The sequence below is a fragment of the Staurois parvus genome, unplaced genomic scaffold (assembly GCF_062004578.1).
Source record: "Staurois parvus isolate SC_StPar_1 unplaced genomic scaffold, SC_StPar_1.0 ptg000662l, whole genome shotgun sequence".
Lineage (NCBI taxonomy): Eukaryota > Metazoa > Chordata > Amphibia > Anura > Ranidae > Staurois > Staurois parvus.
The window spans coordinates 2700320-2727409 of record NW_028318458.1 but is presented as its reverse complement, the minus strand read 5'-3'; the positions used below and the strand labels follow the sequence as shown (position 1 = coordinate 2727409).

Sequence of the window (27090 nt, the reverse complement as noted above, 5' to 3'; positions counted from 1 at the left end):
CCAACGGTAGGAAAATTGAGTCTGCAACCATTCAACCACTTCAGCAGGGAGTGTAATATTCAATGCCGTGGTTTTAGAAAATTGATTTGAAGGCCAGATAGAGTCGAGAAACGGTACAATATGACCTGGAGAGGATTGGTTAAAACCAAAAGGGCATCATCCACATAGAAGTTGGCCTTGTATTGAATGCCGGCATAATGATTGCCCATTTCTTGCCTGTGCGCTGCTATGATTGTCAGTTCTTGTTCACATATTGTAGTAATCACCCCTTTGTTCCCCACATATTATAATATTGGTGACAATACTAAGGTCTGGTAAACCTCAAACTGAGTAAGGAAGCTGGAAAGTCTTACTGAACTCAGTGCCACCCTTATTTTTCCAAATCCACAAGTATGTGACAAAATATCAGATTCAAATCTTGTATCCGTAGGCCCAGGCCTAGAACTGACCCATTTCCATATAACCCCCACAGTAGAACACATCTCAGCTCAAGGCAAGCAGGCTGTAATAAATTCCATTAACCTTCAAAGCCGAATATCCTAAAAATTTTAGCAGTATCATAAATCATGCCTATACAGAATCACAGCCTGTTAATGAGCCTAGTCAAAAATTTCCAGTTGGATGCTGTAAAACCCATTAGCAAGATGTCTCTTAATCCAGGTCTGGTAATAGTGGTAGTAAAGTGCCTGTCTGGTATGTGGCTCCATAATACACATCTGTCAGACTGGAGTTAGTGACCTATGCTAACATATAGATTAGTTTCCCAGAGTTGCGTTTAATACCATTTCTATTATTAAAGCTATGACTGAGCTAAGTTAATAACAAGTGTTTCCACTAATGTATCAGTAAAATACCAATTAGTTTAAGACCAAACATGGCTATGCTACAATGTACAGAAGATGAACAGGTCCCATTACATCCCCTAGATGATGTGCGAATCTCGGTTATAAAATTTTTGATCTTCATCAAGCTGTGAATTCATACTGTGAAGTAATACAGTATGTTGGTTGTAGGACTGTAAAACATGGGCATCTGAAAATGTTGATACAGTTAGAAAAACTGGCACATGGTAGTGGTCGCTGACCTAAACACTTCAACACCCTGCAGCACACTCCTCAATCTCTATAATAGGTTATGTAATTTATCCCCTTTAGGGACCAGAAAAAATGGCTGTTGGCTAGACTGACCTAATTTTTCTATTGAAACAAAGAAAAATTTCTAAGGGTTATTATTTAGAGCTGATGCCCTTTATGTAGCAGATTGGACTGTGGATTAAATTCTGCTGAAACCAAAGACCAGATGATCTTTGTTAGGTACTTTTCACATTTAGACACTTCCCGTCCGGCCCATGTATATAAATGGCCGGACGGGAGCAGTGCAGGGGCGGGTTGCCATTTATAAACGGCGCCCGACATTTTAGCCTGTGCACGCTCCCTGGGAGCACGCGGCACCGCGATCTGGTGCCCGCTGTGAGGACACAGCGGAACACTGATCGCTGTACGGGATCTCTGTGTGAGGTCCAGATCATGTGATCACTGATTGGCCAATCAGTGATCACATAAATAGTAGTAAGCAAGATATCAATTCTGACATCATTGCTTACTACGTGTGAAATCTGTGAATGATCACAGAGGTCACATGGTACAGTGCTATTCACAACAGCCTTGTACCATGTGACAAGCTGTGACCAAATCACAGATCTCACAGTATTTCTCAATGGCTGCAAGAATGCAGCCAGAGAGAAAGAGAAATTATTGCTTTTACAGCCTTTATGGTTGTAACAGCAATCAATGTAAAAAAAAAAATCTTCATCACCCCCCACAAGTAGTACAGTGTCACTACGGCGACACTGTACTGATAGGGTGACAGTATGTTAAAAAAAACACAAAAAAACAAATAATAATGTAAAAAAAATAAAATAAAAATGTAAAACAAAATGTTTGAAAAATTATAATTTTTGGTTATAAACTAATTTGGGTTATTTTTTTTCACTAAAAAGATAAGTGAATAAATTATGGCCAAGATTTATGAAGAAAAATTATTTATTTGCAAAATGTTATAAGAAAAACACTTTTTTTCAAAACTTTTGGACTTTTCCATTTATATAGCAAAAAATAAAAATCCCAGTGGTGAATAAATACCACCAAAATAAAGTCTTATCTGTCTCAAACAAATGCTAAAAAATTCATATAGGTACAGTGTTGCATGATCGCAATTGTCATTCAAAGTGTGACAGCGCTGAAAGCTGAAAATTGGCCTGGACAGGAAGGGGGTAAATGTGTCCAGACTTGAAGTGGTTAATCCCTGTTGCATATTGTCTATTTTGTAATACCTTTTTCTGTAAATATTTTTTACTTGTTTTCCTTTTCCGTAAAGCTTGTTAAGCAGATTTTCTTCATGCTCTAAACAAGAAGTGAAAGAATCCTTGTCTCATTGAAGAGTGCTACTATATTTTACTGTCTGCGAGGCAGGGAGTGTCAGACATTTCCTAAAGGTCAGAACTGATACGGTGAATTGTGCCTTCTTTAGTGTTTCCCAATCTTTTTATCTTTGAGGAACCCCTGGCAAAAAGTCTGAGATCTCAAAGACCCCCTGAAATAATTTTCATATCTACAGCTCACTGAACATTGACGTGATCAGCGAGCTGTTGATATAACAATTATTTTTAGAAATAGCATTAAATAAAATGAATTATTAAAATGTACCTATTTAATTTTTGCTTTCCTTTTTTTTGCACAGATGTTCAATTCTGGGTCCAACTTGAGATAAACTGTATACAGGGGGTCATTAGGGCACAGTAAATAGGGGGAGGAAGGTACACTACATGGGAGCAAGGCACGTTACATAGGAGCAAGGCACATTACACGAGAGCAAGGTGCTTTACATGGGAGCAGGGGGTGTTACGTGAGAGTAGGGCACATTATGTGAGGGCAGGGCGCATTACATTGGAGCAGGGGGTGTTACGTGAGAGCGGGGCACATTACATTGGAGCGGGGGGTGTTACGTGAGGGCAGGGCGCATTACATTGGAGCAGGGGGCGTTACGTGAGGGCAGGGCGCATTACATTGGAGCAGGGGGCGTTACGTGAGGGCAGGGCGCATCACATTGGAGCAGGGGGCGTTACGTGAGGGCAGGGCGCATCACATTGGAGCAGGGGGCGTTACGTGAGGGCAGGGCGCATCACATTGGAGCAGGGGGCGTTACGTGAGGGCAGGGCGCATCACATTGGAGCAGGGGGCGTTACGTGAGGGAAGGGCGCATCACATTGGAGCAGGGGGCGTTACGTGAGGGCAGGGCGCATCACATTGGAGCAGGGGGCGTTACGTGAGGGCAGGGCGCATCACATTGGAGCAGGGGGCGTTACGTGAGGGCAGGGCGCATCACATTGGAGCAGGGGGCGTTACATGAGAGTAAGGCGCATCACATTGGAGCAGGGGGCGTTACGTGAGGGCAGGGCGCATTACATTGGAGCAGGGGGCGTTACATGAGAGTAAGGCGCATCACATTGGAGCAGGGGGCGTTACGTGAGGGCAGGGCACATCACATTGGAGCAGGGGGCGTTACGTGAGGGCAGGGCACATCACATTGGAGCAGGGGGCGTTACGTGAGGGAAGGGCGCATCACATTGGAGCAGGGGGCGTTACGTGAGGGCAGGGCGCATTACATTGGAGCAGGGGGCGTTACGTGAGGGCAGGGCGCATCACATTGGAGCAGGGGGCGTTACGTGAGGGCAGGGCGCATCACATTGGAGCAGGGGGCGTTACATGAGAGTAAGACGCATCACATTGGAGCAGGGGGCGTTACGTGAGGGCAGGGCACATCACATTGGAGCAGGGGGCGTTACGTGAGGGCAGGGCGCATCACATTGGAGCAGGGGGCGTTACGTGAGGGAAGGGCGCATCACATTGGAGCAGGGGGCGTTACGTGAGGGCAGGGCGCATTACATTGGAGCAGGGGGCGTTACGTGAGGGCAGGGCGCATCACATTGGAGCAGGGGGCGTTACGTGAGGGCAGGGCGCATCACATTGGAGCAGGGGGCGTTACATGAGAGTAAGACGCATCACATTGGAGCAGGGGGCGTTACGTGAGGGCAGGGCACATCACATTGGAGCAGGGGGCGTTACGTGAGGGCAGGGCGCATCACATTGGAGCAGGGGGCGTTACATGAGGGAAGGGCGCATCACATTGGAGCAGGGGGCGTTACGTGAGGGCAGGGCACATCACATTGGAGCAGGGGGCGTTACGTGAGGGCAGGGCGCATCACATTGGAGCAGGGGGCGTTACGTGAGGGCAGGGCGCATCACATTGGAGCAGGGGGCGTTACATGAGAGTAAGGCGCATCACATTGGAGCAGGGGGCGTTACGTGAGGGCAGGGCGCATCACATTGGAGCAGGGGGCGTTACGTGAGGGCAGGGTGCATTACATTGGAGCAGGGGGCGTTACATGAGAGTAAGGCGCATCACATTGGAGCAGGGGGCGTTACGTGAGGGCAGGGCACATCACATTGGAGCAGGGGGCGTTACGTGAGGGCAGGGCGCATCACATTGGAGCAGGGGGCGTTACGTGAGGGAAGGGCGCATCACATTGGAGCAGGGGGCGTTACGTGAGGGCAGGGCGCATTACATTGGAGCAGGGGGCGTTACGTGAGGGCAGGGCGCATCACATTGGAGCAGGGGGCGTTACGTGAGGGCAGGGCGCATCACATTGGAGCAGGGGGCGTTACGTGAGGGCAGGGCGCATCACATTGGAGCAGGGGGCGTTACATGAGAGTAAGACGCATCACATTGGAGCAGGGGGCGTTACATGAGAGTAAGACGCATCACATTGGAGCAGGGGGCGTTACGTGAGGGCAGGGCACATCACATTGGAGCAGGGGGCGTTACGTGAGGGCAGGGCACATCACATTGGAGCAGGGGGCGTTACGTGAGAGTATGACGCATTACATTGGAGCAGGGCACATTATATGAGGGGGAAGCAGGGCACATTCCAGATGACATCTCATACAAGCACTTGGGATGGGGAAGAGGGGCTGTCAGGGAACAGTGTGTCACAGCCAATAGCATCCCTGCCTATCTCTGCATGTGTCAGCAGAGGGGTTGGGATCTTACTCTCAGCAGCCCACAACTGACAGGAATATTGCCGCTGAACCCCTGGGGACCTCTTGCGGAACCCTAGGATTTTGGTTGAGAAACCCTGCTTTAAAACATGTGGTGGCAACTATTGTTTGTATGTGTAAAAGATTAACTGTGGCGTTAACCAATCGATCGTTATCAATCGGCTGGCACTTTGATTGTCCCATGGGCTGGAAAATCTCTGTTCAGGGTGAGGCTAGGAGTGCCATCTTCACAATAATGGTGGTTTTGTTGTCTGAATTGTCATGCCTGTCCATTTGTTGTCCAGTTTTATCACAATTGCACATTTGCTGCCCACATTAAGTGAACATTGCCAATTTTGCACTCATGTCTAGTCATAATTGCCAGTTAAAATCTTTGGCAATTTTCCATGGCCAGGAAGCCCCAAGTGGCACATGCCGTCAACCATAGATGTAAATAAATGTGCGCTCATGTGCCTATGACATTTATTGAACACAAAACTTCCACGGAGCATGATTATGGTGTATGATCAACTGGTTAACCATTGATGATTATTATAACACACACCGATATATCTCCACCAAACCAAGACAGGCAACCTGGAGTTTCTGGTGACTTCTAAAGATCCAGTGTGAGCTAATATATTCTGATACTGCCGCATTTATATAAAAAAGTATATATTTTACAGGCCTAGGCACATATGCAAGTGACAGTATATTTAAATGAGAGCACCACTTTATGACATATGTGAAATATAAATACTGGTTGACAATCTTCACATGCCAGGCATCTTTTTGGTCCTAGGAAAGTGTGTTAGTCCCTCAGTTCACTGCTCATGTGTCCATATGTCATTCACAAAGACTCCTTATAGTTCTTACAGTCCAAGAAGATTTTTTTCACCAACATAGTTCACAATGATCTATTTTACCAAAAGGATTAAGCTTTGTATAGTCCATATGCTGCACACAATGAAGAATTCCCGAGTTCTTTAGGGTAGGCAATCACTTCCGCTCCAGATGTGTTACTGTTGATACTTGGCTCTGCAATAGAAGATATTATTTGCAAAGGTGTAACTATAGGCATTATATACCACACAACTGCTATGCGGCCCATTAAAGGAGAACACCGTGCCCAGAGCTGCCTTTCTACATGGTGATTTATAGGGGTAGTAGTAATATTTGGCAAATACAATTACTAAACCCACAACAGTAAAATCAGTAAAATCATAAGAGGTTAATCCTCCGCATTGTGTTAAAAGGCTGTTTGATCCTGTCTTCTCTGATCGTCCCCTTCTACTGTCCCCAATCCATCTGCCCTAGGAGACACTCTAGCAATACACACCAAAGTGAGCATGAGCAGAGAGTTCTTATTTTCTTTGTGAGGGGCCATGTGATCAGCACAGAGCCAATCAGCACTGTCCAGACAAAGGGACAGGGGTCCTGCAGCCTCCTAGAGCAGAAAGACAAGCTTTAACCAGTGCTCAGCTGGACACTGATAGAGCCATCTTGTGATTTCTAACTACTGATGAGAAAAGGTATTTAGCAGTTTATATTTACTAAAATAATTGCATTTCCATGTTGTGTGTACTGTGGGAGACCAGATATAGTGAATGCAGGGTCCGGGGTTTAATAGTACTTTAAATGTATCCTTTTGTATGATGAGTTTTGAAGTGGTCATCAACACAAAGCTGACAGAGAAGGACAATTTGAGAAAAAAAAAAAAGAATGTATCTGTTCTTATACCTTGCTTGGACCAAACATGGCCCCTTCTTTGTTGGTATGTTTGCTGCTTTGACGTTAGGAACCACAAAGTATTGCTCTTCAAGCCTTCGTACATGTTCTGATTCCAGTGTGGGGCTTACTTGACGACACAAGAGATTCTCATAAATGTTTTCCTGGTGTAGAAAGGTTTGGTCTGAATTGCTCGCCTGTTTGAACAAAATACAGTATAAGAACTGTACATTGCCATCTGGATGCGAAATATGCCTAGCTTTCTATACCAGACGTAAGATTTGTGCAGGACCAGTTATAGTTTTAGAAACTGGTAAGACCCCACCTGGCCCCCGGGCCTCAGTTTGGAGACCACTGGTGTAGAAGATTCCCATTTTTTAGAAAGGCTCCACGTTGTTTGGGACATTACTTGAAAGCTGTGACGGGCAGAGGCACCAGAACTAGAGACCTGCAGTTTGTACCTTGCCGCTGCAATGGCTATACATATCACTTACAATGATCACTGGTATTGTGACAGTGTCTAAAATACTAGGAGTTTTCCACTTAGTTTTGTGACTGTTGTCACTGAAATCCACAGCAAGGGAGCCAATCAGCATGGTTTCCGATTTGTGATCACAATTGGAGCCAGTCATGGTGATAATAGAAGTTTGCTTACAAAAACAGCTCCAGCTTGTCACTGATAGTTTTTGTTGTCAGTAGTGTTGCTGATGACAGGACTCAACAGAATTATGTGTGTTTATTCTAGTTTAGAGGCTTAAAAAAGTCAGTGGGAGGTAGGTTTTTAACCACTTGCTCTGCAGTGTATTTACCCCCCTTCCTGACCAGCACTGCGTTACTTTAAATTATAATTACGCGATCATGCAATGCTGTACGTAAATGAAATTTATGTCATTTTTCCCCATAAGTAGAGCTTTCTTTTGGTGGTATTTGATCACCTCTGTTTTTTTTTTTGTGCCTATAAACAAAAATAAAGACTGACAATTTTGAAAAAAAAAAAAACACATAATTTTTGACTTTTTGCTATAAAACATAAAAATGTAAAAAAAAAATTTCTTCATAAATTTAGGCCTGTTTTCTGCTAAGTCTTTGCTAAAAAAATCCCAATAAATGTATATCAATTGGTTTACGTGAAAGTTATAGTATCTAGAAATGGCGGTATATATACTGGAATTTTTATTTTTATATACTAGTAATGGCGGCAATCAGCGACTTATAGCGGGACTGCGGTGGGCATTCTGACACTGGGTGGGAACTAACTGCCACTGACATCCCCAGTGACACGAATACAGTGATCAGTGCTAATAAAAAGCACTGACACTGTACTAATGACACTGGGCAGGAAGGGATGAACATCTGGGGCGGTCACAGGGTTAACAGTGTGCTCTGTGTGTTTTACTATGTGTGCTGTGTGCTGTTTTACTAGGGAGACATGCTGCTGTGTATTTTGAATTATTATTTATTGCTGAAATAAATATTCTCTGCCAGCCATGGTGTGTCAGAGGACGTGGAAGGTCATTGACATTCAGAACCAGAGGATCCAAACATTAGTGGCCCCTTCAGGTTAAATACTACACAAGCCATATTGTAATTTAATGTTATTAAAAATTACCTTTCAGTTTCAATCTGTAGCTGCTGTAATTCTTCAAAACATAAAGCAATATGGCAACCTGAAGGTATTCTGTACAGCGTTATTGTAGAGAATGCCCCCAGAAATGTCGTTTTTCCTGCTTGTGTGATTGGATCACTGATTATCCAAGAAGTCTGCACTAAGATGCACCCCTTGCAATAGGAATTTCAGTTTTGGTGGGATACGCTTCAAGGGTTAATTACTTCTAAAGAGATGCAGACAGGGGCGTATTTATCACAAGGCAAACAAGGCACTTGTCTAGGGCAGCATTTCTCAGAGGGGCTGCACCTCCCCCCAGAAGAAGGGATGGAAGAAGGGACATGTGTGCCATGGGAACAAAGTGGGATCCAGGAGAGGCTGTGGGTTGCTTGGTGTATTTAGAGCCTGACTCACATTCCCGGGGATGTCCGGAGTTGTGAAGATGGGTGTCCAGGGGCGGACTGACTATTTAGAAACTCAGGCACTGCCCGAGGGCCCGGGGTCAGTAGGGGGCCCCATGAGATGCCCCTGGTACCTTTTTCATAGGTTTTTTTGAGTTTGGGCAAGGACACAGGGGCCCCATGATCCCCTATTGCCCAGGGGCCCCATGAGTTGTCAGTCCGCCCCTGTGCGTGTCTTTCTCTCTTTCGCGAGGGGAGGTAGTGGAAGGCTGTCACAGGTGGGGGGCAGGGGTGTTGTTGGTCAATGTCAGGCTCTCTCCGTGGAAGGAGGAAGGCAGGGTTGTGTTGGTCGGCGTCCGTGGGGGCAGATGATTTTTGTGTTGCCTAGGGCAGCACACAACCTAAATACACCACTGGATGCAGACCGTGCAACGTTTCACATTGGAACACTGAGAGCACACCAGAGAATTATAAAGAAGCAGACCCCCCCATTCAGAATAAGTAAAGGGCACAGTGGAACAAACAGCTATTTCTTCCGAGCAGCAAAAGGTAGAGCTACAAAGTTTGTTAAAATCCCTGCAATGTACATAGATCACCCAGAGGGAATTTATAAATCAATAAAATAATCTTCCGCGCTTCCATAGATACCCAGTACACTGCTATTAAATCACCCCAGTGTTATATTACATACATAACCAAAAAGATTTACTTTTTTCAAAACAAGTAGCTACTAATGCACCTAAACCTTATCTAATATCAGGATTAACTTATAAAAACAATAATATGTGCAGCGCTACAATATAATAAATCACAAAATTATAAATCACAAAAATAGTTGTGTGAAAAAGTTCATATATCTTCTTCAAAATGCTTTCAGCCTTCTTTCCTTATGTGAACACCCAGTGCTCCAAATCATGAATGTGCATATACTCCGTCACCAGGTGTCTGCTCACCTCCAGCAGTGTGACCTCACATCATATAATGTTTTGTCTTGGTCCCAGTATGGACACTGATGACCAACTTGATGGACCCCAAACAACATTCACAACTTCTCTGGAATTTGCCTCCATCCATCATATCACCTCATAAATAAACTCCACATAGTGTGTAACTTTAAAACAATTAATTATCTCTAAACAAATAAAATGCGCACCCATATGCCAATCGCACCAAGTGTAATCAGCCTCTACTGTCAATGTATGCCCGAGATCCGTGGAGCTGTGCTAAGGATAATCCCCAATGACTGAACCACTGCAATGGGTAAATCCCAAACGCAATCATTACCGTGGTTTCACTACATAAACACTGCTACTGCCGCTACCTCTGCTGCCTTCGTGTAGAATTCCCCTTGAGAAAGTGACATGACGAGTGATGAAATGCCTCGTGGGCAGGGCTTTGGATGATGTCACGACGCTCCATGAAGCCAGTGGAGGTAGCGGCAGTAGCGGTGTTTATGGAGTGCTGTTGCTGACCTGGCCTGCCCTTGGACTTGTTTCTGCTCTGCCTTCCTGCTTCTGGCCTCAGCTAGTTCCTGACCATGGCTTGTCTGTGCCAATTTCTGGTTTGACCTTGGCTAGTTTTTGACCATGGTCTCTGGTGATTTACGGTTTGACCTTGGATAGTTCCTGACTCTGGCTTATCAATGCTTACCTTCTTGTGTGACCTCAGCTTGTCTCAGGACCACAACTCTGCCTTTTACCCAGCTTACTGTCTCTCTTTGGCAACCAATAACTACCGTCCAGACAACATTTCCAACCTGCTGTGTGTTCCAGTGTCCCGGTCATCTGCTTTCAGGTTCACCTCTTCCCAGGGACTTTACAGTATGTCTGCACAAACACCTCACAGCCAAGCCAGCTACTGAAAGTGAGCTCCTGTGAACTAGACTTCTGGAACCTGTGCCATTCCTTGCTATCTTTTTTCATGTGCCACACTTCAGGGTTTTCTGGACCAGAAGTGTATAGGAATCACTCTAGTCATCTTCTGATGAAGACCACAAGTGACCATTTGACACATATACTATTATTGTACACTGTTGTCACCATCAGGAAGCTCTCCTGAGAATTGCATGGAGCCATAGCTGGAGGGCAAGAATATATTGTACACAGAAAGTGGCTGTACAGTGGTAGCAGTAAGATCCAACAGAGATAGAAAAAAAGTGAAACAACTGTTTTTTGAAAAAATAGAATTATTTATGTTGCACAGTGATTTAACAAACTAAATGTCTTTCAGGTAGGGTTTACATCTATTTTAAGTCATCAGCATTTTGGTTTAAGAGAAGCTTGCATAGGGACGCATTAAGTACAGAAACTTATTTTATTGTAGCGCATCCTGATATCTTTCTCTAATGTGCACAAAAAACATGAATAGAAAAAAAAAATCAGAGCTTACCACTTTTAATGTTGTGGGCACTGTATTGCCATACGTGGCTTCCGACTCTGACTTCTTAGAATGGAATCTACGGAATCCTCTCATATACTCTTTCCTGACCTGCACATGTAAAAAGAGTGCTATTAGGAATGTTTAACAGACATCTAGCAAAAAACACCATGAGACGTCATAATCTAATGAATGTCACATGACCTGGTGGTTGAGTAGGCAGTGTACACAGAAGATGTACAATCCCTGGAGACTGTTGCAGATGGTGAAGATGTAGGACATGACCAGGGATCCTGACCCAAACTGGAAGAGGCCGAAAATCCAGGTACAACCCAATATGAAGAGCTGGGACAAAGCCTTGAATGTCAGAAGACTGTGAGGAAAAAGAGCAAAGGAATATGCAAGAAGGTGAGAGCACAAAACAAACGAGTCTATCATTAAAGTCATTGAAGTGTGAGGTGTGTTTCATTCCTTCAGCTTTTATGAATGAAGATATTTGGGTATAAGAACTGTAGAATACCATATCGTTAATTATGTCTATACCCAAAACTTCAACAAACACCTACTGTATTTACAGTAAATGTGGTGCAAAGCTGTTTACTTAAAGTGTACCTCTAGGCCAGTGGTTTCCAAACTGCTGCTTGGGGGGCCAGATGCAGACATTTGCTTGCTTTTATCTGGCCCTTGGGACAATATTTCATCCACTGATACCAAGAATGGACCAACAATGGGGCAAAATTACCCCCACTGACACCAGTGAAAGGGTATAATTCCTCCCAATGACACCAACAATAGGGACACAATTGCTCCCAATGACACCAATGATGGGGCAAAATTTTTACCAATGACACCAACAATAAGGCCCAAGGAAAACAATTCCTCCCAATGAAACCAACAGTTGGGCATTGTCTTTTCCAACTGACATCGGGACCTTTTCTACTCCCAATGAGGCACAATTCCTCCCAACTAAACCAACAATTGGGCATTGTCTTTTCCAACTAACGTCAGTTCCTTTTCTACTCCCAATGGCCACAGTCCGGTCCACCTAAAGTTTGAAGGACAATAAATTGGCCCTTTGTTTAGAATGTTTGCAGACCCCTGCTCTAAGCAAAACCTTTTTTTTTTTTTAAATTGTGGATAGCCATGAAAAGGGTTAGGCCTTCTGTAATGTTTTTATTGCCACCCTTGTTCACATTGGGAAGATTCACAACTCTATCTGTCATTGAGAAAGAAAGTCAGGGGAAATCCATAATTTTAGAGTGGTCCCCATTTTACACATATTTGTAAAATTATACCATGGGAGCAATTTTAGGATTTATTTAGCCATATCCTTAGCAGCCACCATTTCAATCCTATTACATAAAGCTCATATAGGAAGACATGTGAAGTTCAAAACTCTATAGTAAACTGGATTTCAGTTTACAGATGTCCATTCGCCAAAAGATAATCTTTGATTGGCTGTACTTTGAACATTGCCAGACTTTCTTACTGTACAAAGCCATATATGCCACACTTACCGGGTATGTTTTATAGTTGACACATTTGAATTAAGAGATGCCATTTTCTGCCTGAGAAGTGCAAAGGTAAGAACCAGGAGAGTACAGTTTATCTAAGGAAAAATATAGTATGAGAGTTAAAGGTGAACCCCCTGGAGACATAAAAAGCACAGTAAAACAGCACTGTATGCATAAATACATCAATATAAACCTTTTAATGCAAGCCAGCATAAGTATCGCTGTACAGAAGAGTTTAGACTGGGAGAGGGAGAAACAGAATAAGGAGCCAATCATATGTGCTGCAGTGCTAGCTAACAAAGAGCATGCTAATAGGAGGTGAAAGAAGAGTGACAGAGAGATGAGCTTATCAGTCTGCTGCTTGCCTTTTCACTGTCCAGTCACAGACTGGGGGAAGGGACAATCCTGCAAGTGCTGTTTTAAAGATTTGCAAACCCAGCATTTCATATTCCTGCTGTACCATGTACTTGCATGAAAAAAAGTATCCTGATCTCTTTGTATTGTTTCCTTTCTGTGAAATCCCTGGTGTTCCTGCCAGTTCCTCTGCTTTCCTATTAAAAATTAACCACACAACTTCTGGTTCTGGCGCTGTATGGAGTGAAGGTGAGCCGTCCCTGCTCCAGCTGCCCTCCTCAACCGCTACACTCCTAAGCCCACTACACTTCGGGGGGTCCTACCTCTCTTCACGCGGATCCTGGGAACTCATGGACTGCTTTATGGAGCGGCCCCAAGCCCGCTCCTCTTCATTCCCCCGCCTGTCACAGAGGAACACAGCAGCCGCTGCAGCCAAGATGCCCGTCGCTAAAATCACCTCTAATGATGTAGGGGATCAGCAGAGCACACAGCAGCCACAATCTACTGCTCCTCAGCCTCCAGACCCTGCCTCACCAGCTGGCATCACCCACGTAGTCATGGCACCCCTGGCACCTACTCTCACGGCGGTGGTCGACAATGCTGTTCTTAAAGGGCATGAACAGCGACACAAATATCTCCTCAGGCTCAGTGCATTACGCAGATGGAAGATAGGATCTCCTCCGCTGAAGATGACTCATTGGCTGTTTTTCTGGCAGTAGCCCAACTCACCACGGTCCAAAGAGATGTTCAAGATAAGGTAGATGATCTAAAAAACTGCTCAAGGCTGAACAATTTGCGCATTGTAGGCCTGCCTGAGTAGTATTCTCCTTCCATGCTGATCACCATATGTGCTACATCCATTCCAGAGCACCTAGGCCTGCGATACTCCTGCGCGGTTGAAAGAGCCCACCGTAACGGCCCACCATCCAACTCTCAGACTAAACCTAGGCCAGTCATTGTCTGCTATCTGAACTACACTAACAAGCAGGCCATCCTTCAGAAATTCTGGCGCACACATGCCTTATCTGTGGACGGACACCAATTGCTCCTGTTCGCGGATTACTCAATGGAGGTTATGCAACAATGTATGGCCTTCTCTGCGATCTGCTCCACTCTCTATCACAGGCAGGTTAAATTCACCCTGACTTATCCTGCTGTTCTTCATTAGAGATGAGCGAAGTATTCAAAAATTCGATTCGACTGATTCGGCGAATTCGTAGAAAAAATTCGATTCGAGTCGAATATATTCGCTGTGAATTTAACTTAAAAAAGGGTGTTTCTAGGCTTCAGAGAGACTTAATATTAGTGCTGAACACTGTACCTTTAATTTAAATGCCCTTGGAGTCTGCTGGGGAAGAGAAATAATACTGTCAGGCAGTATGACATGCAGATGAGTGCCGTCGATCTTAGAATCACCGCACACTTCACTCATTTGGGCAGTCACGGGGCCAAAACCAGAGTGTGGAGCCACAGTGTGGCGGTGGAGGCAGCAGCAATGGGAGGCCATGCAGCACCCTATGACAAAAATGGAAACCACCAGCAGTGTGAGGAGACCTGAAAGTGGCACATGGCAGAGTGTGGCGATAGAGACAGCAGCAATGGGAGGCCGTACAGGGACCCATGACACACTCTGGACCTGGCAGCAGCATGAGGAGGCGGTACAGGGGCCCATGGCAGATTACGGGCCTGGCAGCAGCATGAGGAGTCGGTACGGGGGCCCATGGCAGATTACGGGCCTGGCAGCAGCAATGGGAGGCCGTACAGGGACCCATGACACAATCTGGACCTGGCAGCAGCATGGGGAGGCGGTACAGGGGCCCATGACAGATTACGGGCCTGGCAGCAGCATTTGGAGTCGGTACGGGGGCCCATGACACACTCTGGACCTGGCAGCAGCATGAGGAGGCGGTACAGGGGCGCATGACAGATTATGAGCCTGGCAACAGCAACTTGGACAGGAGGACGTTCAGTTTCTGCACCGTCTGGTGCGTGCTCGCAAACTGTTGTCTCTTGGAAACGGATTCCAAGAAAGACTGCTGACGGAATCCGTGAAGAGGAGTAGCAGGAGAAGGAGCATCTGAACGAGCGGAATATGCCAACAAGCGACAACAGGGGCCCATGACAGATTACGGGCCTGGCAGCAGCATGAGGAGTCGGTACGGGGGCCCATGGCAGATTAGGGGCCTGGCAGCAGCTATAGGAGGCCCGTAATCTGCCAGCACCCTATGACAAAAAATGGAACCCACCAGCAGTGTGAGGAGACCTGAAAGTGGCACATGGCAGAGTGTGGCGATGGAGACAGCAGCAATGGGAGGCCGTACAGGGACCCATGAGAGACTCTGGACCTGGCAGCAGCATGAGGAGGCGGTATAGGGGCCCATGGCAGATTAGGGGCCTGGCAGCAGCTATGGGAGGCCCGTAATCTGCCAGCACCCTATGACAAAAAATGGAATACACCAGCAGTGTGAGGAGACCTGAAAGTGGCACATGGCAGAGTGTGGCGATGGAGACAGCAGCAATGGGAGGCCGTACAGGGACCCATGAGAGACTCTGGACTTGGCAGCAGCATGAGGAGGCGGTATAGGGGCCCATGGCAGATTAGGGGCCTGGCAGCAGCTATGGGAGGCCCGTAATCTGCCAGCACCCTATGACAAAAAATGGAACACACCAGCAGTGTGAGGAGACCTGAAAGTGGCACATGTTTGGGGCATGATTCATGGCGGATTTAGTCAGTTGTGTCAGGAACTGGTGGTTTGAAATCCAGACTAATCCACGCCTGATTCATTTTCACAAACGTCAGTCTCTCCACACTTTGGGTGGACAGTCGTGTCCTCCGCGGAGTTGCAATACCTCCTGCCGCACTAAACACGCGCTCCGATGCCACGCTACTGGCCGGGCATGACAGCCTTTCAAGGGCAAATTCAGCTAGTTGGGGCCAAAGGTCAAGTTTCGTTGCCCAGTAGTCAAGGGGATTGTCTACCTCGGTTGGCAGGGTGCTGTCCAAGTAGGCCTAAGCCTGTTGTTTGAGGTCCTGCTCCAGGTCCACCTGATGCTGCTGCTGCTGCTGCTGCTGCGGCTGGTTAGTAGTTTCCTCACTGCGCTGGTGAAGAAAGCTACTCATCATCGACTGCAGACTGAGGCAGCCGCTGCTGGTGGAGCTGCCACTGCTCCTACCACCCCACCCCTCCCCTGCTGCCATGGCAGCGGAACGCGAGCGCACAGGGCCCACAGTGTCTGAGGATGGACGTTGGCGCAGACAGGCAGAGACCAGCTGACTACATAGGTGGTTTTTATAGTACGTTATTTTGGCCTCCCTCTCAGCAGGTGTGAAAAAGGCCACCATTTTTGAACGGTAGCGAGGGTCCAACAAGGTGGACAGCCAAAAGTCATCCCTCTGTCTGATGGTTATTATTCGGCTGTCGCTACGCAAGCAACCGAGCATGCTATGGGCCATTTGTGCCAAGGAATGCGAGGGACTCCCTGCCTCCATCTCCACAGCATACTGCCACGGTGCGTCTGGGTCCTCTGTCTCCTCCTCCTCCTCCTCTACCAGATGCTCCTGCTCCTCCACTCCTGTCCGCTGAGTGGAAAAACCACCCATTTCACTCAATAATTCCTGAGCACCAATGTCCTCCTCTACCTCCTCCTCTTCTTCCTGTCCTGCCCCCACAGGGGTCATGTGGCGTTGAGATCTGTGCGCCACGTCTACCGCACCCTGACCAGCCATTGTTAACAGCATTTGTTCCAGGACGTGCAACAGAGGAATGACGTCGTTCATCCCATAGTCCTGCCGACTCACGAATAGCGTGGCCTCCTCAAAGGGCCTGAGCAAGCGCAGGTGTCACGCATGAGCTGCCAATGGCTGACATCTAAGTTACACAGGGAATACCTTTATCCGCTTTTAACATCAGGAAATCTGTGATGGCCTTTTGCTGTTCGTAAAGGCGGTCTAACATATGTAGGGTTGAATTCCACCTTGTTGCAACGTCACAGCATGAGGAGTCGGTATAGGGGCCCATGGCAGATTAGGGGCCTGGCAGCAGCTATGGGAGGCCCGTAATCTGCCAGCACCCTATGTCAAAAAATTATACACACCAGCAGTGTGTGAGGAGACCTGAAAGTGGCACATGGCAGAGTGTGGCGATGAAGACAGCAGCAATGGGAGGCCGTACAGGGACCCATGACAGACTCTGGACCTGGCAGCAGCATGAGGAGGCGGTATATAGGGGCCTATGGCAGATTAGGGGCCTGGCAGCAGCTATGGGAGGCCCATAATCTGCCAGCACCCTATGTCAAAAAATTCTACACACCAGCAGTGTGTGAGGAGACCTGAAAGTGGCACATGGCAGAGTGTGGCGATGGAGACAGCAGCAATGGGAGGCCGTACAGGGACCCATGAGAGACTCTGGACTTGGCAGCAGCATGAGGAGGTGGTATAGGGGCCCATGGCAGATTAGGGGCCTGGCAGCAGCTTTGGGAGGCCCGTAATCTGCCAGCACCCTATGTCAAAAAATTCAACACACCAGCAGTGTGAGGAGACCTGAAAGTGGCACATGGCAGAGTGTGGCGATGGAGACAGCAGCAATGGGAGGCCGTACAGGGACCCATGAGAGACTCTGGACCTGGCAGCAGCATGAGGAGGCGGTATATAGGGGCCCATGGCAGATTAGGGGCCTGGCAGCAGCTATGGGAGGCCCTTAATCTGCCAGCACCCTATGTCAAAAAATTCAACACACCAGCAGTGTGAGGAGACCTGAAAGTGGCACATGGCAGAGTGTGGCGATGGAGACAGCAGCAATGGGAGGCCGTACAGGGACCCATGAGAGACTCTGGACCTGGCAGCAGCATGAGGAGGCGGTATATAGGGGCCTATGGCAGATTAGGGGCCTGGCAGCAGCTATGGGAGGCCCTTAATCTGCCAGTACCCTATGTCAAAAAATTCAACACACCAGCAGTGTGAGGAGACCTGAAAGTGGCACATGGCAGAGTGTGGCGATGGAGACAGCAGCAATGGCAGGCCGTACAGGGACCCATGACAGACTCTGGACTTGGCAGCAGCATGAGGAGGCGGTATATAGGGGCCTATGGCAGATTAGGGGCCTGGCAGCAGCTATGGGAGGCCCTTAATCTGCCAGCACCCTATGTCAAAAAATTCAACACACCAGCAGTGTGAGGAGACCTGAAAGTGGCACATGGCAGAGTGTGGCGATGGAGACAGCAGCAATGGCAGGCCGTACAGGGACCCATGACAGACTCTGGACTTGGCAGCAGCATGAGGAGGCGGTATATAGGGGCCTATGGCAGATTAGGGGCCTGGCAGCAGCTATGGGAGGCCCTTAATCTGCCAGCACCCTATGTCAAAAAATTCAACACACCAGCAGTGTGAGGAGACCTGAAAGTGGCACATGGCAGAGTGTGGCGATGGAGACAGCAGCAATGGCAGGCCGTACAGGGACCCATGAGAGACTCTGGACCTGGCAGCAGCATGAGGAGGCGGTATATAGGGGCCTATGGCAGATTAGGGGCCTGGCAGCAGCTATGGGAGGCCCTTAATCTGCCAGCACCCTATGTCAAAAAATTCAACACACCAGCAGTGTGAGGAGACCTGAAAGTGGCACATGGCAGAGTGTGGCGATGGAGACAGCAGCAATGGGAGGCCGTACAGGGACCCATGACAGACTCTGGACCTGGCAGCAGCATGAGGAGGCGGTATATAGGGGCCTATGGCAGATTAGGGGCCTGGCAGCAGCTATGGGAGGCCCTTAATCTGCCAGCACCCTATGTCAAAAAATTCAACACACCAGCAGTGTGAGGAGACCTGAAAGTGGCACATGGCAGAGTGTGGCGATGGAGACAGCAGCAATGGGAGGCCGTACAGGGACCCATGACAGACTCTGGACCTGGCAGCAGCATGAGGAGGCGGTATATAGGGGCCTATGGCAGATTAGGGGCCTGGCAGCAGCAATGGGAGGCCCGTAATCTTCCAGCACCCTATGTCAAAAAATTCTACACACCAGCAGTGTGTGAGGAGACCTGAAAGTGGCACATGGCAGAGTGTGGCGATGGAGACAGCAGCAATGGGAGGCCGTACAGGGACCCATGAGAGACTCTGGACTTGGCAGCAGCATGAGGAGGTGGTATAGGGGCCCATGGCAGATTAGGGGCCTGGCAGCAGCTTTGGGAGGCCCGTAATCTGCCAGCACCCTATGTCAAAAAATTCAACACACCAGCAGTGTGAGGAGACCTGAAAGTGGCACATGGCAGAGTGTGGCGATGGAGACAGCAGCAATGGGAGGCCGTACAGGGACCCATGAGAGACTCTGGACCTGGCAGCAGCATGAGGAAGCGGTATATAGGGGCCTATGGCAGATTAGGGGCCTGGCAGCAGCTATGGGAGGCCCTTAATCTGCCAGCACCCTATGTCAAAAAATTCAACACACCAGCAGTGTGAGGAGACCTGAAAGTGGCACATGGCAGAGTGTGGCGATGGAGACAGCAGCAATGGGAGGCCGTACAGGGACCCATGAGAGACTCTGGACCTGGCAGCAGCATGAGGAGGCGGTATATAGGGGCCTATGGCAGATTAGGGGCCTGGCAGCAGCTATGGGAGGCCCTTAATCTGCCAGCACCCTATGTCAAAAAATTCAACACACCAGCAGTGTGAGGAGACCTGAAAGTGGCACATGGCAGAGTGTGGCGATGGAGACAGCAGCAATGGCAGGCCGTACAGGGACCCATGACAGACTCTGGACTTGGCAGCAGCATGAGGAGGCGGTATATAGGGGCCTATGGCAGATTAGGGGCCTGGCAGCAGCTATGGGAGGCCCTTAATCTGCCAGCACCCTATGTCAAAAAATTCAACACACCAGCAGTGTGAGGAGACCTGAAAGTGGCACATGGCAGAGTGTGGCGATGGAGACAGCAGCAATGGCAGGCCGTACAGGGACCCATGAGAGACTCTGGACCTGGCAGCAGCATGAGGAGGCGGTATATAGGGGCCTATGGCAGATTAGGGGCCTGGCAGCAGCTATGGGAGGCCCTTAATCTGCCAGCACCCTATGTCAAAAAATTCAACACACCAGCAGTGTGAGGAGACCTGAAAGTGGCACATGGCAGAGTGTGGCGATGGAGACAGCAGCAATGGGAGGCCGTACAGGGACCCATGACAGACTCTGGACCTGGCAGCAGCATGAGGAGGCGGTATATAGGGGCCTATGGCAGATTAGGGGCCTGGCAGCAGCTATGGGAGGCCCTTAATCTGCCAGCACCCTATGTCAAAAAATTCAACACACCAGCAGTGTGAGGAGACCTGAAAGTGGCACATGGCAGAGTGTGGCGATGGAGACAGCAGCAATGGGAGGCCGTACAGGGACCCATGAGAGACTCTGGACCTGGCAGCAGCATGAGGAGGCGGTATATAGGGGCCTATGGCAGATTAGGGGCCTGGCAGCAGCAATGGGAGGCCCGTAATCTGCCAGCACCCTATGTCAAAAAATTCTACACACCAGCAGTGTGTGAGGAGACCTGAAAGTGGCACATGGCAGAGTGTGGCGATGGAGACAGCAGCAATGGGAGGCCGTACAGGGACCCATGAGAGACTCTGGACTTGGCAGCAGCATGAGGAGGTGGTATAGGGGCCCATGGCAGATTAGGGGCCTGGCAGCAGCTTTGGGAGGCCCGTAATCTGCCAGCACCCTATGTCAAAAAATTCAACACACCAGCAGTGTGAGGAGACCTGAAAGTGGCACATGGCAGAGTGTGGCGATGGAGACAGCAGCAATGGGAGGCCGTACAGGGACCCATGACAGACTCTGGACTTGGCAGCAGCATGAGGAGGCGGTATATAGGGGCCTATGGCAGATTAGGGGCCTGGCAGCAGCTATAGGAGGCCCATAATCTGCCAGCACCCTATGTCAAAAAATTCAACACACCAGCAGTGTGAGGAGACCTGAAAGTGGCACATGGCATGAGACACTGTGGACCTGGCAGCAGCATGAGGAGGCGGTATATAGGGGCCCATGGCAGATTAGGGGCCTGGCAGCAGCTATGGGAGGCCCGTAATCTGCCAGCACCCTATGTCAAAAAATTCAACACACCAGCAGTGTGAGGAGACCTGAAAGTGGCACATGGCAGAGTGTGGCGATGGAGACAGCAGCAATGGGAGGCCGTACAGGGACCCATGACAGACTCTGGACTTGGCAGCAGCATGAGGAGGCGGTATATAGGGGCCTATGGCAGATTAGGGGCCTGGCAGCAGCTATAGGAGGCCCATAATCTGCCAGCACCCTATGTCAAAAAATTCAACACACCAGCAGTGTGAGGAGACCTGAAAGTGGCACATGGCATGAGACACTGTGGACCTGGCAGCAGCATGAGGAGGCGGTATATAGGGGCCCATGGCAGATTAGGGGCCTGGCAGCAGCTATGGGAGGCCCGTAATCTGCCAGCACCCTATGTCAAAAAATTCAACACACCAGCAGTGTGTGAGGAGACCTGAAAGTGGCACATGGCAGAGTGTGGCGATGGAGACAGCAGCAATGGGAGGCCGTACAGGGACCCATGACAGACTCTGGACTTGGCAGCAGCATGAGGAGGCGGTATATAGGGGCCTATGGCAGATTAGGGGCCTGGCAGCAGCTATGGGAGGCCCGTAATCTGCCAGCACCCTATGTCAAAAAATTCAACACACCAGCAGTGTGTGAGGAGACCTGAAAGTGGCACATGGCAGAGTGTGGCGATGGAGACAGCAGCAATGGGAGGCCGTACAGGGACCCATGACAGACTCTGGACTTGGCAGCAGCATGAGGAGGCGGTATATAGGGGCCTATGGCAGATTAGGGGCCTGGCAGCAGCTATGGGAGGCCCGTAATCTGCCAGCACCCTATGTCAAAAAATTCAACACACCAGCAGTGTGTGAGGAGACCTGAAAGTGGCACATGGCAGAGTGTGGCGATGGAGACAGCAGCAATGGGAGGTCTCCCATTGTCCCAACATGGCCCAAATAGTCCCAACATGGGCCCCCTGGCCACGCTTGACTTTCTGGCCACATAGTCGACATACGGCTACGTTTACTTCCTCGGGCGGCTTGACGAAAAATTGCCACACCGCCGAGTAGGAAACTTTGCCCCCGATACTCCTCACTGGCTGACTGCTGCTTCCTCCGTGCACACCGGCACCACTACTGGCCGTGGTGGTAGGCTGCAGTGGAGCTGGTGCTCTACTCCGTGGCCGTTTGGCTCCACTGACACTGCTGCGACCCTGCTGCTGTCTCCTGGGCAACCCACCGACTGTTTTGCTCGCTGCCAAGCTGCCACCCTCTTCTCCTGATGATGCGGAAGAAATTGCCTGATGACGACGAGGCTGCCAAGTGCGATCAACCTCCTCATCATCAAGTAGGGTCTCCGCCTCACTACTAGCCCCCTCGGCTGCGTCTGGGTCAGGAGACAGACCTGTCTCTAGACCGGCTACCGAGCCACTCTCCTCGCCACTACTTCTTCGCCTGGCTGCTGAAAAGGCGGATGTCTCCCCCCGTTCCTGACCGCCCTCTGTTAGCTCTTCCTCACTGTACAGTGGGGCTGAGCCCACAGCATGCGATACTTCGCTTGGTGAGGGAACACCAAAGGACAGGGGCAGGTAGAGGACACGTGATTTCAGTGGGCTTGGTCCCGGGACATGCCAACTAACGGTTGTGTCTGACGTACCCACCGACCGTTGGCTGTAGGTGTCAGAGGTGACCTGGGAAGAGGAAGACGACCGAGCCAACCAATCGACGACGGCAGGGTTGTCGGTGGAGACACGACCGCTGGATGACACCGGGAGCACTGGCCTCTGGCTGCGAATAGTGCTGCCTCGACCCCTTCCTCTGCTGCCACGTCTGCTCGCTCCTAAAACATTGCCTCCTCTGCCACTCCTCTGCATGTTGTCTGACATACTCTTTAATTAAACGATTATGTGTCCCTGAGTAACAATTCTGTGTCCCTGAGTAACAATTCTGTGTCTGTGCGAGTAACAATTCTGTGGCCCTAAGTAACAGTTCTGTGGCCCTCAGTAACAATTCTGTGTCCCTGATTAACGTTTCTGTGGCCCCAAGTAACAGTTCTGTGGCCCTCAGTAACAATTCTGTGTCTGTGCGAGTAACAATTCTGTGTCTGTGCGAGAAACAATTCTGTGGCCCTAAGTAAAGTTTCTGTGGCCCTAAGTAACAATTCTCTGGCACTCAGTAACAATTCTGTCTGTCCCTGAGTAACAATTCTCTGGCACTCAGTAACAATTCTGTCTGTCCCTGAGTAAAAATTCTGTGGCCCTAAGTAAAGTTTCTGGGGCCCTGAGTAACAATTATCTGGCACTCCGTAACAATTCTGTCTGTCCCTGAGTAACAATTCTCTGGCACTCAGTAACAATTCTGTCTGTCCCTGAGTAAAAATTCTCTGGCCCTAAGTAATGTTTCTGTGGCCCTGAGTAACAATTCTCTGGCACTCCGTAACAATTCTGTCTGTCCCTGAGTAACAATTCTCTGGCACTCCGTAACAATTCTGTCTGTCCCTGAGTAAAAATTCTGTGGCCCTAATTAAAGTTTCTGTGGCCCTAAGTAACAATTCTCTGGCACTCAGTAACAATTCTGTCTGTCCCTGAGTAACAATTCTCTGGCACTCGGTAACAATTCTGTCTGTCCCTGAGTAACAATTCTCTGGCACTCAGTAACAATTCTGTCTGTCCCTGAGTAAAAATTCTGTGGCCCTAATTAAAGTTTCTGTGGCCCTAAGTAACAATTCTCTGGCACTCAGTAACAATTCTGTCTGTCCCTGAGTAACAATTCTCTGGCACTCCGTAACAATTCTGTCTGTCCCTGAGTAACAATTCTCTGGCACTCAGTAACAATTCTGTCTGTCCCTGAGTAAAAATTCTGTGGCCCTAATTCAAGTTTCTGTGGCCCTAAGTAACAATTCTCTGGCACTCAGTAACAATTCTGTCTGTCCCTGAGTAACAATTCTCTGGCACTCGGTAACAATTCTGTCTGTCCCTGAGTAACAATTCTCTGGCACTCAGTAACAATTCTGTCTGTCCCTGAGTAAAAATTCTGTGGCCCTAATTAAAGTTTCTGTGGCCCTAAGTAACAATTCTCTGGCACTCAGTAACAATTCTGTCTGTCCCTGAGTAACAATTCTCTGGCACTCCGTAACAATTCTGTCTGTCCCTGAGTAACAATTCTCTGGCACTCAGTAACAATTCTGTCTGTCCCTGAGTAAAAATTCTCTGGCCCTAAGTAAAGTTTCTGTGGCCCTGAGTAACAATTCTCTGGCACTCCGTAACAATTCTGTCTGTCCCTGAGTAACAATTCTCTGGCACTCCGTAACAATTCTGTCTGTCCCTGAGTAAAAATTCTGTGGCCCTAATTAAAGTTTCTGTGGCCCTAAGTAACAATTCTCTGGCACTCAGTAACAATTCTGTCTGTCCCTGAGTAACAATTCTCTGGCACTCGGTAACAATTATGTCTGTCCCTGAGTAACAATTCTCTGGCACTCAGTAACAATTCTGTCTGTCCCTGAGTAAAAATTCTGTGGGCCTAATTAAAGTTTCTGTGGCCCTAAGTAACAATTCTCTGGCACTCAGTAACAATTCTCTCTGTCCCTGAGTAACAATTCTCTGGCACTCAGTAACAATTCTGTCTGTCCCTGAGTAAAAATTCTGTGGCCCTAATGAAAGTTTCTGTGGCCCTAAGTAACAATTCTCTGGCACTCAGTAACAATTCTGTCTGTCCCTGAGTAACAATTCTCTGGCACTCGGTAACAATTCTGTCTGTCCCTGAGTAACAATTCTCTGGCACTCAGTAACAATTCTGTCTGTCCCTGAGTAAAAATTCTGTGGCCCTAATTAAAGTTTCTGTGGCCCTATGTAACAATTCTCTGGCACTCATTAACAATTCTGTCTGTCCCTGAGTAACAATTCTCTGGCACTCGGTAACAATTCTGTCTGTCCCTGAGTAACAATTCTCTGGCACTCAGTAACAATTCTGTCTGTCCCTGAGTAAAAATTCTGTGGCCCTAATTAAAGTTTCTGTGGCCCTAAGTAACAATTCTCTGGCACTCAGTAACAATTCTGTCTGTCCCTGAGTAACAATTCTCTGGCACTCCGTAACAATTCTGTCTGTCCCTGAGTAACAATTCTCTGGCACTCCGTAACAATTCTGTCTGTCCCTGAGTATGAATTCTGTGGCCCTAACTAGCGTTTCTTTGTCCCTAAGTAACAGTTCTGTGGCCCTCAGTAACAGTTCTGTGTCTGTGCGAGTAACAATTCTGTGTCTGTGCGAGTAACAATTCTGTGGCCCTAAGTAACAGTTCTGTGGCCTTCAGTAACAATTCTGTGTCTGTGCGAGTAACAATTCTGTGTCTGTGCGAGTAACAATTCTGTGGCCCTAAGTAAAGTTTCTGTGGCCCTAAGTAACAATTCTCTGGCACTCAGTAACAATTCTGTCTGTCCCTGAGTAACAATTCTCTGGCACTCAGTAACAATTCTGTCTGTCCCTGAGTAAAAATTCTGTGGCCCTAAGTAAAGTTTCTGTGGCCCTGAGTAACAATTCTCTGGCACTCAGTAACAATTCTGTCTGTCCCTGAATAACAATTCTCTGGCACTGAGTAACAATTCTGTCTGTCCCTGAGTAAAAATTCTGTGGCCCTAATTAAAGTTTCTGTGGCCCTAAGTAACAATTCTCTGGCACTCAGTAACAATTCTGTCTGTCCCTGAGTAACAATTCTCTGGCACTCAGTAACAATTCTGTCTGTCCCTGAGTAACAATTCTGTGGCCCTAACTAGCGTTTCTTTGTCCCTAAGTAACAGTTCTGTGGCCCTCAGTAACAGTTCTGTGTCTGTGCGAGTAACAATTCTGTGTCTGTGCGAGTAACAATTCTGTGGCCCTAAGTAACAGTTCTGTGGCCTTCAGTAACAATTCTGTGTCTGTGCGAGTAACAATTCTGTGTCTGTGCGAGTAACAATTCTGTGGCCCTAAGTAAAGTTTCTGTGGCCCTAAGTAACAATTCTCTGGCACTCAGTAACAATTCTGTCTGTCCCTGAGTAACAATTCTCTGGCACTCAGTAACAATTCTGTCTGTCCCTGAGTAAAAATTCTGTGGCCCTAAGTAAAGTTTCTGTGGCCCTGAGTAACAATTCTCTGGCACTCAGTAACAATTCTGTCTGTCCCTGAGTAACAATTCTCTGGCACTGAGTAACAATTCTGTCTGTCCCTGAGTAAAAATTCTGTGGCCCTAATTAAAGTTTCTGTGGCCCTAAGTAACAATTCTCTGGCACTCAGTAACAATTCTGTCTGTCCCTGAGTAACAATTCTCTGGCACTCAGTAACAATTCTGTCTGTCCCTGAGTAACAATTCTGTGGCCCTAACTAGCGTTTCTTTGTCCCTAAGTAACAGTTCTGTGGCCCTCAGTAACAGTTCTGTGTCTGTGCGAGTAACAATTCTGTGTCTGTGCGAGTAACAATTCTGTGGCCCTAAGTAACAGTTCTGTGGCCTTCAGTAACAATTCTGTGTCTGTGCGAGTAACAATTCTGTGTCTGTGCGAGTAACAATTCTGTGGCCCTAAGTAAAGTTTCTGTGGCCCTAAGTAACAATTCTCTGGCACTCAGTAACAATTCTGTCTGTCCCTGAGTAACAATTCTCTGGCACTCAGTAACAATTCTGTCTGTCCCTGAGTAAAAATTCTGTGGCCCTAAGTAAAGTTTCTGTGGCCCTGAGTAACAATTCTCTGGCACTCAGTAACAATTCTGTCTGTCCCTGAGTAACAATTCTCTGGCACTCAGTAACAATTCTGTCTGTCCCTGAGTAAAAATTCTGTGGCCCTAATTAAAGTTTCTGTGGCCCTAAGTAACAATTCTCTGGCACTCAGTAACAATTCTGTCTGTCCCTGAGTAACAATTCTGTGGCCCTAATAACGTTTCTGTGGCCCTAAGTAACAATTCTCTGGCACTGAGTAACAATTCTGTCTGTCCCTGATTATGAATTCTGTGG

The 27090-nt window shown here is 48.1% G+C and overlaps 1 protein-coding gene across 1 annotated transcript in view; it reads right to left on the bottom strand.

Moving 5' to 3' along the window:
• The window catches only part of LOC149448712 (adhesion G protein-coupled receptor E3-like), a 128966-nt gene that overhangs the window by 11765 nt on the left and 90111 nt on the right, over positions 1 to 27090 (bottom strand). The window contains exons 16-19 of the mRNA XM_089651739.1: positions 12725 to 12816; positions 11412 to 11580; positions 11220 to 11318; positions 6837 to 7021 (exon numbers count right to left, since the gene is read on the bottom strand). Of these exons, the coding sequence (XP_089507865.1) occupies positions 6837 to 7021; positions 11220 to 11318; positions 11412 to 11580; positions 12725 to 12816 (545 nt within the window). The remainder of the gene's footprint in view (positions 1 to 6836; positions 7022 to 11219; positions 11319 to 11411; positions 11581 to 12724; positions 12817 to 27090) is intronic.